We start from the raw sequence: 17203 nt of genomic DNA, 5'->3' as shown, positions 1-17203 counted from the left end.
AGAAAGGCACCAAGATCTGTCTTAAGGGGACAGCAGAGCAACACTGAGGACTGTCACTCAAAGAAGGGCAAGGACTATTAACCTGCACACATCCATACATATCCTGTCATTTTGAACAGAACTGATCTCAAACTAACCAAACCACTGATCACATAACACACTCTTCACACAAACCACTGGAGCAATGCTATTCTCCTTTCAGATACAGCGAGCAATGAAGCTACACTGGTGCTTTACCTTTTCATAATCCTCTTCACAGAACTCAGCATCCTTCTGCATGATTTCATGCAGTCGCGCCTTTACTCTGTGCTGACAGCTGCTGAGGGAATCACTGTCACTGTCCAGCAGACCATTCATGTTGGCACTTTTCACCATCTGCACCAGGATGGGGGTCAGCTCTCCTTCCAGGGCCAGCAGACCCTAAAGCCACACCACACACGACAAGATTTCAAGTCTGTGCAACCCAAGCAACAAAAACTCTGGTAGTTTCATACCCAGAACTCAGGCAACTTAAGTGAAATCTCAACTGTCCTTGAAGGGCAGTTTTACAGCAACATCCCCTCCAGTCAGAGATTACTCTGGCATGGTTCTAGAGCTATTCAAGCAAAGGACAGCTCTGCCTGCAGCAGCCCCAGATTTGTCCAGGTGACTGTTGAGCAGGCTCAACTATCAAGAGGCTCAGTTTGCTTGAAAATGTTGATACAGTGCTGCTCCAAAGAGCAGCTAAGGCCACCACAGGATTCCCCTTGGCTTCAGCAGCAAATGAACCTGTCTTCTCCTCAGTCTCCATCCCATACTGCACCAAAGACATTTCACTCCCCTTTTAAATTCAGCAGGCAAGGAATAAGCCATCTGGCTAGACAGCCACCCCAGAAGCATTAATTCTATAGGCAATTGCTACTCAGCAGCAGATATGGTGTGCTCTAAGATCAAGCACCAGCAATAATCCATACATAACTCCTTCTTGACTGGGAGTCCTGTCTTGGACAGGACATTAGAGGTGACAGGTACGTGTAGATAACAACAGATGTTCAATACTGCCCCATACACCTGCTATTAGCACAGTGTACCCCAGTCCATCCAACAGAGAGGGGGGAGATCCTAAGAAAACTCCTTCCTCATCACCAGAGTTTTTCCTTTAGAACCAGCACATTTTAAGAGTAATGAAGAAGAACAAATGGATGGCCAAAAGAGAAAAAAGACCTTTGCAAAAGCTGCTGCTGTCATCTGAACTCTCCCCTCGTCCGAGGCATAGATCTTGAGATCATGGCGGTAAGTGCTGTGCAGTCTGAGCAAGCCACAGCCAGGGAAACCAGCATAATCACCTGGAACCAAGGACAACTCAAAATTCATATTCTCACACCTGCAAAATTATCACTTGAATACACTGATTTAGACAAACAAACTTTATTGTAGTAACAAAGTTATGCAGAGAATTAGTCACTTGCATAGGCAGCACTTATGCTGCTCCAAAACAGACAGTTCTAGCTATAAACAAGGACTAGAACTGTAACAAAATCTTTGCTTAAATTGGGAAGTTAATTTTGAGTAAAAAAATGAGCATTCAGCAGTCAAGTCTGATGCTGCCCAAATTCTGCTGCAAACTCTACTGAACACCCTGTAGTAGTTCTGCTAGCCTAAATACCCTGGTACAGAATGAAGATGCAAAAAAAAAAAAAAAAAATCACTTCCTTCTGCTTGTTTTCTGCATGAGAGCAGGTCCTGCAGCCCTCAGAGCTGCAGGGAGGGCGGTTCAGCAGGGAAGTTTCCAAAGCAGATCCTGTACAGCTACAATTAGCTCATGGCACAAATTGCCAGTTTATTTCTCATGTCTGAGTCAACCTCAAGAGTCAGATCAGTAATGGAGGAAAGTAACTCATGAAGCTCTCGAGTCTTACCTCCAAAGACAGTGCAGTGGTTATGGTTTGCTGCTACCTGGAATCCCAGGGCAATTCTGCACAGTACCCAGTTACATTGCATGACAAGACAGGAACACTACTCCCAGCTCGGAGCTCACAACTCAGACAGGCTTACCACCCTGACAGACAGGCACCAGCCAGAAGTCAGATGTATGTCTTGGAAAAGCTACCAGGCACCAAACGCTACCCAGGAACATAGCACTTCCCTGCAAAACAAGATCTCTCCCTCTGCATGAATGACCACATGGAGCAGAAGTCTACAAAGCCGTTGTTCAGAATTACTCTCATCTAAGCACAGGGGTCACTTCCCTGTAGGAAGTTATCAGGTTAGTTAAGCATTACTGTCCTTTGTGAATCCATGCTGACTACTCACAGTCACCTGCACCTATTCATGTACTCAGGAATGACCTCCAGGATTAGCTGCTCCATTACCAGCTCAGAGACTATACAGAGGCTGACCTGGCTGCAGTTCCCTGGGCCTTCCTTCTTGTCAGTTTTGAAGCTAGGAGTGACACTTCCTCTCCTCCAGTCCTCAGGCACCTCCCTCAATCCCCAGAACCTTTCAAAGAGAATCTTTGCAGGGACACCTACCTGCTCCCTTGGCATTGTGGGTGCAGCCTGTCAGGGCCCTTGGGTTCATGTATGTTCAGCTTGCTTAAGTGTCCCCTGACCCGATTCTCTACCACCAAAGGTAACTCTTTCTTATTCTAGAAAGAAATCTTCTCCAATCCAATTTAAATATGCTTAATTAATTTGAAATATAATTAATTAAACTGAATTAATTAAAAGACAAGCATATCCATTACTGGGCTCACTGGATCAATCCAGTATATTATTCCTGATTCAAAGGCAATCTCAGCATTTGGTATTTTTCCCTATCAGCTCTTGCTGATTTATGTGCATATTAGCATCACAGAATTATGGTGCAGAAAATATGGAGAAGTTACCTCTCTATTCTCCTGTCTCAGGGCAGAATTCTCTGTGTTCCAAGACAGATCTCCTCTGCTCTCTACATTTGACCTAAATTCCTTGTTAACCATTCACAAATTTAGTATTTGCTGCATCAGAATGTACCCTATTAGAACCACCTGTTTTTCTTGAATCCTGGCACATTATGTAAAGAAAACTGCTGCATTCCAAGACATACTGAAGTTCAACAGCAGACCTCTCGGGTCAGCTTAGGGATCTTTGAGTGCAAAACCCACCTGAATTTTTATCCCTACCATGCCAACTCAAAAGAACAAAAACTAATCCCAGAGGCTGTATACAGCCACAGATGCCTGAGCAGCTCTCACCTGGGCTGGGCAGCCTGGCAGCCACGGGGCAGGACCAGAGGTACCTGATCAAACTCACCTTGGCCTCCAGGATACATGCAGCGAAAGGCCCGCCCCAGCTCCTCAGCCTGGACTCTTCCTGCTGGGGTCAGCTCTCCACCCCACTTAAGCACCAGGAGAAGGGAGGGGGAGGACTCTCGTCGAGCTTCTAGGAGACAAACAGGTATTCACTACATCAGAGCTCATATCTGAGCTTGCAGAGGGAGACGATGGGAGGAAGTCATCAGCACCTTGCAGAGTGTTCTCAACACAAGCCTGACCCAAACTCCCCATGAAACAAATCTGCAAGTAGGAAATTCAGAGTCACTAGTTTTTGAAGGTATAGGCTGACATTCACAAAACAGAAGTGCAAGCCCTGTAGAGACAGCCAGGGTGTACTGGCATCCCTCCAATCCTTGCTACAATGTGAGCAAAGATAAGATATGGGTCACCAATTCTGCTTGCATGTCCGGAGGCCTATACAGGTAGGATAGCTGCACTCACACCTGAACTCTGGGCTTAAATATCATGTTTCTTTACCTTCATCTTCGCTCGCAGCTTTTGGATGTCCATGAGGCAGATAGGTCAACTGAACCTTACGGTTAATGCCAGAAAAATGTCCATACCTGTCACAAGGGATGGAGGAAAAAAAAACTGAAACAAATCAACTCCACCCAACCTTTGCTCCGAGGCCCCCAGGCAGTACATAGCAGAAGTACAGCAGAAGCAACAGACTTTCTGCTACAACACCCATAGCCATGGAACATGACTTTTAACATCTCCCTGTGACCCAGCACAGTCCCCCACAAAAAGCCAAACAGCTCCCTCAAACAAAATTCAAAGATCCATTCCCTTGCTCTTCTACCAAGAGCACTCTATGCTGTCATTCCTCACTAGGGCTTTAAACTCTATCTACATCTTTAACAAGTGGATTAATGAGATCACAGAAAAAAACACTCTGACAGATGCTTTGAGGATAACCATGTTTCTGATGAGCAGAAAGAGCAGAGAAGGGAATCACAGCAAAAAGTCCTCCTCTGTGCTTCAGAGACATGGCCTGAACACAGATGCTGGCTGTGTGTGCCATAGCTAGCTGTAGTTCTGAGAGGAACCCTGTTTTGTTTAGAAGCTGTCAATGCCACCATATTTTTGACTGTACAAAACCTCATAGGACACAAACTTCTTTTCATGTTTTCCGTGCTCCTTTTTGCTAAACTTTTAGCACTAGGACAACTTTATTTAGAACAAGCTTTATTCAAATTATATCAAAATGCTTCATATCAACATGGTCCCTCCAGGACCCCAGTTCCTCTCCTGCAGCAAAGAAAGCTCAGTTTTCTCTCAAGTTGTTTAGCCAAACACCAGACACACTTGGGACAAGGATCGTCAGGGTTTAGATGTCAAGGAGTAAAAGTGAGGAACATGATGCTTTTCATGTACAGTTACTAACAGAGGACAGAGGAGACCCCAATCTCTGGGCACCACCTGGCCAGGACACCAGCAGCACAGCTTCTTCCATATCATATGCTCTGAGGCAAACCCACAGTGCACCTAGATAGGGATGCTTACATCTCCAAGACACTCTTCAGCTGTTCCAGTTTGGATTTCCTCTCCTCAATTTCACAATCACTGTGGGTTCCCAGCTCCACCACAAGCTGCCGTGCAATGTCCAGCACTTCCTGTTGGAAAGCAGAGACCAATTCTGCCTCAGACTCACCAGTGTACTCCTGCAAGGCCTCCTAACAGCTTCACCCAGAATGAAGTCCATGCAGACACTCCTCAGAGGCATGTCATTTCTTAAGACACAGCTCAGTCAGGACAAACTTTCACACTGCAGTTTGCTACATCCCCATGCTGTACTACAGCCCAGTTGAGAACCAAGCAGGTACCTCCAGTTGCCCCACTCCCTAGCATGAACCCATCTGTCACCAGAGGCAACCACAGCTGGTGGGCAAACCATATCAGGTCATCTCCATCCAACAGTGTGCGCATCAGGCAGCAGAAGTTTCCGTTCTGCTCTCCTGCTGCCACCCAGTTGAGTGGGCACAGCGTGCAGAATGAGACAGAGAGCATCTGTGTGACAGACTGTTGCCCTTTTGGAGGTTTGCACCTTCCCAAAGAACTGCCTCGCACCAGGATCTGTATTACCTGCATATTCCACACAGTAAACCCAGAATGTACTTCCTTACCTGTAGCTGCTCTGGTTTCTTCAGCTTCAACTTTCCTGTCTTGTAACCATCATATTTCTCAAATAATTCAAAGAACCTGAACAGACAAAAAACAATGCTGATCCATTTTCTGCTGTTTCAATAATACAAGGAGGGTCATTCCTACATGTGCATTCAGTCTCTATTCTTCAGGGAGAACAAACAGGCTGCTGGCTCTTTCCTGTGCTTCAAAAATTCTGAAAACACAAGTGTTTTTCAAAATACAACCAGTAAGCAGATACTAGCTTTCCATTTAGTGGGGCACTTCCCTTTTCAACACCTACCACACCTTCACTTTCCCCTCCAGTGTTCACATAGAAGGTGTCAGGATCCTTGTGGGGAAAGGAGGCGCTCTCAACTGGTCAGAAAGCATTTGCTTGGATGGGCCAGGAAAAATACTGCCTCCTATGCACTCAGCCCTCTGCTCCCGCTTCTGGTTTAGAGAATAGGCCCTCATCCCCTCCCAGGAACACAGCACCTTCTTCCATTGACTCTTACCGGGGATGTTTCACTTCCATCTTCATCTTCTGCTTTGGGGTGCGATCTCCGTGACGGATGACTGCAATAACACAGCGAAGCTCCATCCTGGGGAAACACAAGACAAAGATGACAAATGCACCCTTACACTCCAGACTGCCACCAGGAAGTAGCTTCCCCTTGTTTTTTCAGTTCCATTCTTCTGACACCTGCTTTCCTCAGCAGGGGTAGAATTTCTCCCAGACTAAACCCAGACACAAGTGCCACAGCTGCAGAGGGAGTCAGAGCTCTGCAGACACTACTAAGCTGAGTAGTTTCATACCAGTGTACAAGTGTGCTGAGGATCACAAAGAAACTTTTGCCTTTGATCTTCTAGCCTAATGTGCTAGAAAACTAGAAAGGCCAAAGGTATCAAATGAGGGGCTGCCAAGCATATGGGTAATTATGAATCTTTCAGCTAAGTGTTTCTACCTATTTCACTGGTAGCTCGACATGCACTTTCTCCATGTAGCAGCCAGCTACAGGACAGTATCTGTCCTGATCTGTTTCCTGTCCTGATGAAGAATTTGGACCTCTGAAAGCCATGTAAGCAGTTTCTGTAATTTCTTCAGTTACTGCTCATCTGCATTCATCAAACCTACAACTAATCTCCAACCTGTCACAACTTCCATGTGCATACCTAAGCCTTTCCATAGGCATTTCAGGGCTGCAAGCAGCATTTGGAGGATGCCATGCTGCTAGTGGTGTCAGGCCCTTGGACAGGGTTTTTCACACTTTGTCCCTCATGCAGTCATCACTGGAATCCTTTTGAGAGGATGGCATGTACTCACATGGTGCCTGAAGTTGTGGGGACAATGGGGATGTCTTCTGCCTCTGTTGGGATGGACCAGGGAATATGAAACTGGGGAGCCAACTCCCTCATGATTATATTTCTGAAAGAAATCAAAATACAACACTCACAAGAAAATCCATTCCCTTGGTTCTCCACCTCCTCCTTAGCAGTCCTGCTGAAAGATGTGAAGAGAGTTACAGAATTTCCCCTCACTTTCATTGCAGAGACACCTATCACTCTGTGGGCTAGATAGGGCACCCCAAAGGAGTACCAGTTTCCCTCATATCACCAATACCACAAGTGGGCTTAGCAGGCAATGAAAAGTCCTGGAAAATACATCTAGCTGTAGACAAAGACAGCTAATGTCAATGCAGGCAGGAGCTCCAGGGCTTGAAAATAACCCATTCCTCCAAGAGCCAAGCTTTCACCTGCTGAGCAAATGGCTCACAAGAACCACTTGCAGACTTCTCTGACATACTGACCAAGACTCCACATTTCATTTTACTTTGCTGTGAGTTACCTTAACCTATCAAAACTCAGATTGTTCATACCCAAGGATTTTGGCACAGTCATCATAATACTTCATGGAGTTCTTCACAAAGCTGAAGCCGTTCACATCACAAACAAACGAGTGGCCGTTGGCCCGCAGGAGGTCAAACCCACATACGGTTTGCTGCAGGAGGAAGGAGAGGATATGGGACTTAGGCACACAGGAAGGAAGCAGTGGGGGACAGCAGTGACCCTGCCAGCAGGGAATACACAGAGCCAGCCAACACTGCCCTGCTGATCTACAGCCATCCCCCACTGTATGCCCACCTCACAAGCCTAGAACAAGTGTGAAGACACGCCATTAGTCAGACCTTTACTCCTTACTGCTGAACCAAAGGCCCTAACTACCAGCCCCCAGATGAAGCCACCAGAGCCAACCCCCAACCTCACAGAGGTCTAAAGACCTGAAACAGAGCAGCTCCTGGATATCCTGCTCTTCTTTTTAAATCCAGTGATTTTGAACCAGACTAACAAGCAAAGACAAGAAGTGCTGCAGACAAAGACGCCGTCACTAAATGGAAAAGGCTACAAAGTAGAAAAGAGACCAAATCTGCATCAGCCCAACTGCATGGGGTGCCAGTTGCAGTGGAGCAGGAACAGAGTCCAGTTCTTCTTCCACTGCCACTGTTGAACGTGTCATGGAACCATACCTAGACTCTTAATCACTCTATCCAACTGTAAAATAAAACATCAGTTTGCTCCAGAACCATATTAAAAAACCCAAGAAATAAAAAAAAACAAAGCCAGAGAAACAAAAAGCCTAAACAAACAAAAGAACAAAACACAAGTACCAAAATACAAAAAGAAAAAAAAAACAAAAAAGAAAATAAGACTAAAATTTCCACATAAACAAAAGCAGGAAATAGTCAAGACAGGATGAGCACAGGTCAGATAGAGAGCAGCATGCTCAGGATCCAGTATGTGTGTGGGACACCAAACACCTACCAGCCCAGTGGGCAATTCCTGCAGGCCCTCTTGCCTTCCCAGTCACCTCTGCCCAGCAAAGTGCCACAGCCAGCAGGACCAACAACTGGCATTAGGCATGGAGGATTGCCATGCCTGAGACATGCCAGGATGACAAGTTTTAACACCAGCCCTGACACATACCAGACATTTGTGGAGTCCTGCTTGCACAGGAAAGAAAATACAGACCTTAAAGGCTACACAGACTTTACGGGCAACGAGTTTCTCCATGGCAGTCAGCATGACTGGGTAACGAATTTCCTTCCCTTCACTGTCTCGTTCCACTTTCCCATCCAAAGCAGGGGATTTGCGAGCCTCTGCATGGGCATAGTCCGGCCCAACAGTGTACACCTGGAATTAAGAGTGAGTACACCTGACAAAGCCACCAAGACTAACTGCAGCTTCCAGAAGGTATTTCTGCTGCAGACACAGAAAGGGAGATGAGATGGTCTCACACATTCCTCTTGGTGTGAACTACAGAGCATCCACTCCCCACTCTGGGGCTGAAACTGTGCAGTCAGCACCTCAGAGCTTAAACACACATTCCAGAGCCTAAGCAGGACTATGCAGAACTGCTGAACCTTCAGCTCCCCCAGGCCTGACAAGGAAGGCACCATTCCAGGCTTTTCCTCACCTTTACATCAGTGCCATCTGTCGGCATGAACTCCTCATAAATGTAGGAGCCTGTCTTCCTCACACTGCTCTCTGGGGAGTACACACTGCTCCGGCTGCCAATCTGAAAGCACAGAATAAACACCTCAGGAAAGAGCACAGGGATCCTTTTCTTAGATGGAAGCAGAAAAGCAGAAGTTTCATCCCATATGTACAGAATTTAGCAAACTTAATGAATTAGCATCTCAGGCCCCCCTGACATTATAGCACACTTATTTATGGAGGACAAAAGAGACCAAACTGCAGGCAGCGAGTATGTCATTTTCCAGGCTTTAAAGAGGAGAAAAGTTATTATAGACTATTAATTTTTCTCCAATCACTTCAAGGATATGGAACAAAAAAAAAAGTGAAGAAAGACCTACAAAGTAAGGAGCCTAACTAATACGCAAATGAAAACAAATTATGACAGGTGATATTACAACCAATTTAATTTCCTTCCAGGACCATGATTGATTTTATCGACATCGAGGATGATGTTTTCATTTTTAGTAAAACTTTGGATAGAACCTTAAGAGGCATACCTGTATCTTACCTAAGAGAACAATAATTTTAGGATTATTCATGCCAGATGTGTAACTGATTGGAAAAAAGATATATCACAGCTATAACTGTTCATTGGCAAAGTGGGGGAAGTGAGTAAGGGCAGATTTTCTGTGGAATTTATGAATAAATACTGCTTTTATCACGTGTGCAAGCTACACTAAATGGGAAGGGCAAGAATGATGTTAAATGACAGGAGTGTAGGTTTTTTGAAAAATTCATCTTGATAAACCCAGGATAAATCAGCATACAATTCAGAAAGGGACACAGCGCTCCATGACTGCAGGATAAAGGTCACCAAGAGGATGGGGAAGGTGAAGTCACCACTACCACTAAAATACATCCTTCTGTGGTTCCCAGGTAGAGGCAGTTGAACTAGAAGTTCTAAGAAGGTCTAAATTTCCCCTACACAAAACATTCCTTTCCCCTTCACCTGTCCCAACACTCCTTCCTGAAGCCACATGGGTCTCAGATCTGTTGGTTCCAACACCAGCTCTGGACACCCCTCCTCACCTTACGGAAGAGCCGCTGGCTGCCCCCTCCTGCTGATGTCGGGTAGTAAATATACACGTTGTGGTCTTCAGCACTGACTGGCTTCTCCACAAATGGCTTTGGGAACACAGCTCCGTTTACCTCCACATGGTCCTCTCCTTCCACCAAGTTGCACTCTGAAGACAGAGTACAGCAGCAGCATATCAGGAAAGGTGAGACAGTTCTAGTGCAGAGCCACAGCCCCGCCCAGGTCCATCAGTTTGTTTTGCTTCTGGGACCTTTGCCCACGAAAAAGCCTAAGAGACTAATGAGTCAGGCTTCTTTGAGGTGCCTGCCAGTATCTGTGCTCTGCAGACTATCTTAAATAGCAGAGCCTGGGGAAATGGCTTTCAGTAGAATTTGGACACTGACCTTCTGGTCTGTCAGGATCCCGATTGAGCACAGCATAGCGGGGCAGGTCTATTCCCTCTTCTTGAAGGATCCGATACACTTCACGCCTGTAGAGGACAGAAGCAGTGCCAGAAGAGTTTAGAAGGTCCTCAGTACACACGAAGTGAAAGACTTCACTCCCACTGATGAAGAATGCAGTCAGATGAACACAAAAAAGCATCAAGACTGCAGCTACTTCTCAGCATATGCTCTCTGGATGAGTCCTACAGGCTATAGAGTTTGCCTCAGTCCTGCTCTGCACACAGGGGCCCCAGAGTAAATCTCTACCCGACCTAAACATGGACACTCAATTATTAGCATGTGCCCAAAGCACGGCAGCACATCCAGTACACACCACCTGCCCAGACCCATCCTCTTGGAGAGTGCCTTGTCATGCCAAGCTGTCCAGTGCACAGGCCTGGCAGAAGCAGAAGGAGCCTTCTTTCATCTCTTGTCAAGGAGCAAACCCCCGTTCTTTCCCTAGTTACACCTTGGGATCCCTGCCAGCACCCACATAACATTGCTCACCACCCCAAAGACAGGGCAGGAGGTTTAGGATCTGTTAGGAGCCCTACTCACACACAGCCAAAGCAGCCTGGCTATAGGAGCTCAAGCACATGGCCACATCATCTGGTAGCCTCTACCAACAGATGACTGAGAAACCTAATGTCTCTGACCAACACAGGTTCCACAGATTCTGACCCAGCCTTGCTCCCAATTTCTGACCCAGAGCCCCATCTCACCACTTGGCTCTCCTGCTTAGAGACTAGTCTTTTTGCTTTAGTTGTGGCAGCCTTGTTCTGTGAGAACTCTTCCATTCCCTACATCCCAGCCACTCCTTACAAACCATTTATCCCAGAAAACAAAGCATGATTTTACACGGTCTCAGTGGTTTCACCCTCAAAGCCATTCCCCTCCATGCTTTGGAGAAACCCCAAAAAGCCACTGCTGAGGTCCCCTTCCTCCTCATCTCACTCCTTTGTGACCAGAAAAATTAAGATTCCACGGCATGCTGAGAAGAATCAGAGGAAGAGGGAAGGGGCTTTAGCAGCTCATAGACACCTACCTGTCCTGGATGTAATACTGCATATCAAGGTCGTTGATCAGAAATGGTTTGCACAGCTTGGCATAAGCAACTGCCTTATCCAGGGGGAATCCTGAAATAGAGGGTGAGGACAGAGGGGAAAGCTGAAAGGAGTTTCCTTGACCACAAGCTCAAGCAGGCTAAGGACTGCTACAGATGCATCACCTTTGGAGTGGAAGGATATCAGGCAGTCACAAGAGGGCCAGTTTTCCACCGGTTCGTTCAGAATAACATCTTCCCCCATGATCACCACTGTGATGTACTCAAACTTGCACAGACGTTCCAGAATCTGTGTCATGGGCTTTGACTTGGACTTTTTGGTCATGGCACAGATTCCCACCACGATCTGCCGCTCTGGAGGCTGACAGAGGTGAAGACAGAGATCAGTTTAGTAGCATTTAATATAACACTGAATAGGGGCCAAAAGCAGTCAGGAGCTAGAGATCATTTTTTCTGCATCCTGTTCCTGGAGGCTACAGAAAAAAATGAACGTTTTCTCTCTGCAGAGACACCTTTGCCCTTTTCACAGGTGTCAGAGTTTTCCCCAAAAATTTCCCTGGTGAAATAGAAAGATTTACAGGAGTGTCAGGTTAAGGCTCTAGAACAAAGAAATACACTAGTTTTCCCAAATCAAACCTGCAAGCAAAAAAGCTGGATTTCCTGAGGCAGTGAGTACAGCAGCATAACGTAATGTGTCCTGTCATAAATGCCACTGCTGTGTCCCACGGCTGTGCCACACAGCCAGGTGCTGTGTCCCCTGCAGTCCCAACTACCTGCAACCCCAGCAGTAACCACACAAAAGCTGGCTGAGACGCAGGAATTCCAGACAGGTGCTCCAGCCCAGAATGCGGGGACCTCCTTACCGACTCCTCCTCTTCATCATCTTCAAAAAAATCAGTTTCATCTGTCTTCATGTTTGATCCCAGAAATTCTGTCTCGTCATCTCTGGAACCGACAACAAACCTGGGAGCAGAGTTCTCTCCCTCACTGGAGGTCGTCAGGGACGACATTGCAGCTTTGCTGGCCGACCATCCCGCTCTGGAATTACAGTGTGCAAAAGGCAGAGAGGTCAGATGCAGGGTGATCCCAGGGCAGCTGCGTGATGGAAGCAAATGGTGGTGGGGAGGGCAGGGACTGATCTGGCATGAGGGAACCCAGGGATAGTGCTGCCCAGCACAAAAAGAGGGAACAGGAAGACACTCTCAGGGTGGGAGGGGATCTGGAATTCTGGATCATTTTAGATAAGCAGCTCCATTTTGCAATTAACCCCTTTGCAGTGGGAAAGTGTCACCACCAGCACTGAAATCATGTAACCCTTACAGTGATGCATGTCCAACCGCTGCCTAAATCATGGACAGGGACAGGCGACACTCTTGTAGACTCATATGCCCAACAACATCAACTGGGACTCCAGAAGTCAGGATAAAGCTCAGGTCAGTAATAGTGATTTTCCAGTTGCCAATTTTCATCCTTTCAGCTCAAGAAGACCTACAGTAACAGAGAGAACAGTTTGAGAAGTGCAGGAGTTTGCAGGGAGGCAAAAAAAAAAGTGAAAACTCCGTGTCAGATAAAGAGGACACAGAGGGAGCATCAGCAATAGTTTGTGTTGCAAGACTGGGTGTCTGGGTTTGCAAGCTGGTATAGAATCAGAGAATACACCAAGTTGGAAGGGATCCATCAAGATTTGAATCCAGCTCCTGGCCCTGTACAGACATCCCAAGAACTCCACCATGTGCCTGAGAGCATTGTCCCCAGGTTTCTTGAACTTAGACAGGATTAGTGCTGTGACCAGTGCAGAGTGGAACAATCACCTTCCTTTGACCAGCTGCTGAATATATGCTGTGAGTTAGAAACGCCAGGAAAGGAGTATGTCCTCCACTGCAACCTACAAGAGCAGTACTGCCTGCCTCAAGAGGGGACAGAGTCTGAACACACCATTGAACTGACCTGTACCTGCCAAGGACACAGCTGTTCACCCTTGACCTAAGCTCCACCCACAACATCAAGCAGGCGCCTTTCACTGTGCTTTTCCTTATGACAAAGTAACCAAAAGCATTCCTCCTGCATAAGGATCCACTGCTGGATCCACTGGGGGAGCGGACAGTGACCCCACAGAAACCACAGAGGGGACACAGCAAGTCTGGGCTTTGTACACACCACACCAAGAATGATCTCTATCTTAGTCCCATGCACTGAGCCCAGTGCTGCTGCCGCCACAAAATCCTCGAAGCACAGCACAGACCTGGCACTGAATTTCGGTCAGCACGAGTCAGAGCTGATACTCACCATCGGTGCTTGCTGCTAGTGGGAGGAACAGTGCTGGCAGACCAGGCTGTAGAAGTATTTACTGTGCACCCCACATAGCCCTGCTGTCTCCAGAGGAGGACAAGAGTTGCAGTCCCAACACGCTCAGGAACCATTTTCATGCCTGTGTCCTGCCGCCTCAGCACATCACTGCAGAATGAGCCCTTAGCAAGTACGCTATCAGCTTGATGGCTGATGATTTAATGAAGTGAAGCAAACCACACAAAAGGAGGAGGAGGGTTATTTTCTCCAATCCCTTACTCTCCCCTCCCTCCTGGAAAAAAAACAGATCAAGCAGCAGGAAAACCTTTGCCCTAAGAAAGCAGAAAGCAACAACTTCTCTACACTCCTCCTCCTATCCCAGAGAAAATGCCTCTTCCTTGCTCTGTAGCTCTGTTTCAAGGCCATGATGCACCATACTCACATCAGGTAAAAACTCAGAGCCTCACTGAAGATGACAGCCACTGATAGCACAGGCATGCCCATTATGTGAATAAGGAAAGCCTTATGATTTCAGGTGTGGGAGAAGGGTTAACCAGAACCTTTTTATAGTTTTTCTTAAAAGCAGATTCCTTACCGTAGACTTATACCAAGCAACTACAGACTCTTGATGAAACGGAACTTTTAGCTACAGGCATAACTAATGCATTAAAAACTAAGACTGTTGCTCTTAAATGGACACAGGCAAGCGGAGTTCTATTCTGGTATCTAAGGACAGCAACAGGAAGTTTGCCCCCCACACCTGAGCCAGCTCTAGTATTGAACTGGCATGGGGCTCATATGCCAGCAAGGTGGCAATTGCCACCATGGAACCCTTACAGGTTCCGGCACAGCACACAGCCCACACTTTTCACACCAACTACAGCATGCTGATGGTTCTGTCCCTGCTGACTGCTGAGCCAACTGCTTGTGGAAGCCACACATTTCAGCCAGTTCACAGTCGGTGAGAGTGCTATGGGCCTCAGCTCTCACTAATCACAGCAAGAAAAATCAGTGTTGAGTTAATGTAGCTGACTGTGTCATCCAAGGGAGACAAGAGCACTAATGTGGCTCTGGCATATACACACAAAAGGTAAGGATGATTCCGGCTTTGAGTCAGAGTATCCAGGCTTGGTAGTCCTGTCACAGATACAGGACGAGTAGGAGTACATGCCAGCCGCTGCAGCTGAAGACTTTCCTGCTGCACTTCCAAGAAGGGAAGCTGTGATCTGATGCACAGTCATACCAAAGGTTACCAAAAATTACTCAATCAGCAGTCCAAATCTGCTGACACACAACCCTATATTGAGCCATAGACCTTGCCTCTGATGGCTTGGGACTATTTCAGCTCCCTAGATTGCCCTGTATTAGAGATTAGAAGCCATATAGAAAATTTTCGGTTTTCTGGTTCCCCAGCAGATCATTCTGGTGCTGTTCAGATAAGGCTGCTCACAAAGTAAAGAAATTCTTCATGCCCTGCTTCTGAGGTACCAGACATTTAAGGTGTGAAGGTGTGATTAGGTCTTGTATTAAGTTTGTAGTCAGTGTGGCATTAACCAACCAAAAAGTGGACTTGCATGTTAGGGATTTGTTTCATTTCGGTTTTTACAGCAAAAGGTGCAGATGCAGGTGCAGCCTCTGTAGTGCCAGGCTGACGGACAGGAACATGACTTACCATATTGTCAGTGGCAGGAATTTGGGATTACCCTGGCAAACAGAAAGCCAGCAAGCGTGATCCAACTTAGAGCCAAGCCAGGTCAAGCACATGCAGGACCATGACTTCTAAAAATACACAAAGTTGGCATTTTAAAACACTTATACTGGCAATGTCTTGTAGAACTACCTGAAAAAACTGCCTACAACCAAACTGCCTACTACCTACAACCAACCAACCAGTCCAAAAAACCCAACCCTGAAAGCTTAGGCCCTGAGCAATGAAGTACCTTTGCATGCATGACCACTAACACACCTCTGCATGACCAGTGACACAGGGAGAGTTACTTCCACTGTTACAAGGGCTGTTTGCATTAAGGCTAAATCCATATTTTAAAATTGTGGAAGCTATGCTCCTGTCACGGGCACGTAATTGATTCAGAACAGGAACATCATCTATTCTAGGGTTAATAATTAAAACTATTTGGACATGGTGTAGCAGAGAAATCCCTCTGTTCTGGTAACACGGGCATTCAAGGCATTCACAGCCAGGAAGCTGAAGTGAAGTTCAGTCGATCCAAGCTGCGCTTTCGGGGAGGCCGAACACAGAGGGAGCCGCAAAGGCGGAGGGCGGAGCAGAGCGGAGCGTCCCGACAGTGCCTCGGTCTGCCCCGCACAGTGGCGAGACCCGTCCGTGTCTTACATGGCTCGTAACGAAATATTTAATCAGACTCCTGAGACCTCTGTAAAGCGTGAAAACCTCAGCACCGGGAACTCCTCCGACACGGTCGCTGCCACTGAGAGTTTAGTGCAGGGGGCCGCTGCCGCTCCACCTCGCGTACACCGTGGCGGCTTCACCAACACCGGCCTGCCAGGCTTGGGAGAGACAGCGGCCCCGGAGAGCGGGGCAGAGGCGCAGGCAGGGCCAGGACCGGGCCGGAGAGCGGCGCGACCTCTGGCAGCCCGGCAAAGGGCGAGCCGCGCTGCCAGGAGAGCGGGCAGCACCCAGCAGCACCGGCACGCACAGGCCCCGAGCGGCCCGCGCGAGCCTCGCCCGCCGCTGCGCCCGAGTCGGGCGGAGCTCCCGCGCCGCGGGAGGCCGGGCCCCGGGCCCGGCGGGCACAGGCGAGGCGCGGGGCGGCACGAGACCGGGCCGCGCCTCGCCGTGGCGCCGCCGCTGCCGCCCACCCGGCGCTCCCCGACAGCCGCCGACAAACAGGGCCCGGCAGCGGCGCGATCGGCCGCCCTACCCGTCCCCGCCTTGACCTTCGCTTCGCTTCCCGCCCCGGCCCCGGCCGGGCCCCGCGGCCGCCCCTGCCCGTTCCGGCGGCAGCAGGGGGCGCCACGCCAGGCGCCGCCATTTCGCTCCGCTCACCTGCGGCCTCCGAGCGCACCCTGCGCTGCGGGCGCTGCCGCCAGCCAATCGCCGCCTGCTGACGGCCCTAGGCAGCCAATTGGCGCGGAGGAGGCGGGCCGGCCGGGACGCGCGCGGGCACGGCATGGCGGCCCCTGGCGGCGGCGGCGGGACCTGCAGCGCGGCCAGACGCGCACGTGGGCGCGGGCCCCGCTCCGGGCCCGTGCTGGAACGGCAAACGTGCGACTGCACCGGGCGGGACAAGCGCCCGGAGCAGACGTACCGTCTGGGCGCGCGGTTCCGTACCCTGCGGCCACTTCCCGTGTGCCAGAGCAGCGTAGCTGTGCGCCAGCATCTCCCGCCCCTTGGGGGTCTGCGGTAGCGAACGCGGCGCACTTCATGACCCGCCGGTGCGGCCCCGTCGGTGTGGTGGGCA

General features: G+C 48.6%; 1 protein-coding gene across 7 annotated transcripts in view; it reads right to left on the bottom strand.

Annotated features, from left to right (window-relative positions):
- The window catches only part of PPIP5K1 (diphosphoinositol pentakisphosphate kinase 1), a 45118-nt gene that overhangs the window by 27376 nt on the left and 539 nt on the right, over positions 1-17203 (bottom strand). For 4 of the 7 annotated variants that reach the window (XM_077785982.1, XM_021541831.2, XM_021541833.2 and 1 more), the window contains exons 1-18: positions 16789-16857; positions 12798-12965; positions 12341-12515; positions 11643-11838; positions 11460-11550; positions 10376-10461; positions 9986-10140; positions 8895-8996; positions 8450-8611; positions 7300-7421; positions 6747-6848; positions 5938-6024; positions 5422-5497; positions 4802-4911; positions 3773-3858; positions 3273-3401; positions 1204-1325; positions 238-420 (exon numbers count right to left, since the gene is read on the bottom strand). In XM_077785982.1, the coding sequence (XP_077642108.1) occupies positions 238-420; positions 1204-1325; positions 3273-3401; positions 3773-3858; positions 4802-4911; positions 5422-5497; positions 5938-6024; positions 6747-6848; positions 7300-7421; positions 8450-8611; positions 8895-8996; positions 9986-10140; positions 10376-10461; positions 11460-11550; positions 11643-11838; positions 12341-12487 (1956 nt within the window). In that variant the 5' untranslated portion in view covers positions 12488-12515; positions 12798-12965; positions 16789-16857. The other 3 variants (XM_077785984.1, XM_021541829.3, XM_077785983.1) reach the window with 3 other exon arrangements.

The sequence above is a fragment of the Lonchura striata genome, chromosome 11 (genome assembly GCF_046129695.1).
Source record: "Lonchura striata isolate bLonStr1 chromosome 11, bLonStr1.mat, whole genome shotgun sequence".
In the NCBI taxonomy this organism is placed as follows: Eukaryota; Metazoa; Chordata; class Aves; order Passeriformes; family Estrildidae; genus Lonchura; species Lonchura striata.
The sequence above is the reverse complement of the archived record's forward strand: the minus strand, read 5'-3'. Positions and strand labels throughout refer to the sequence as shown.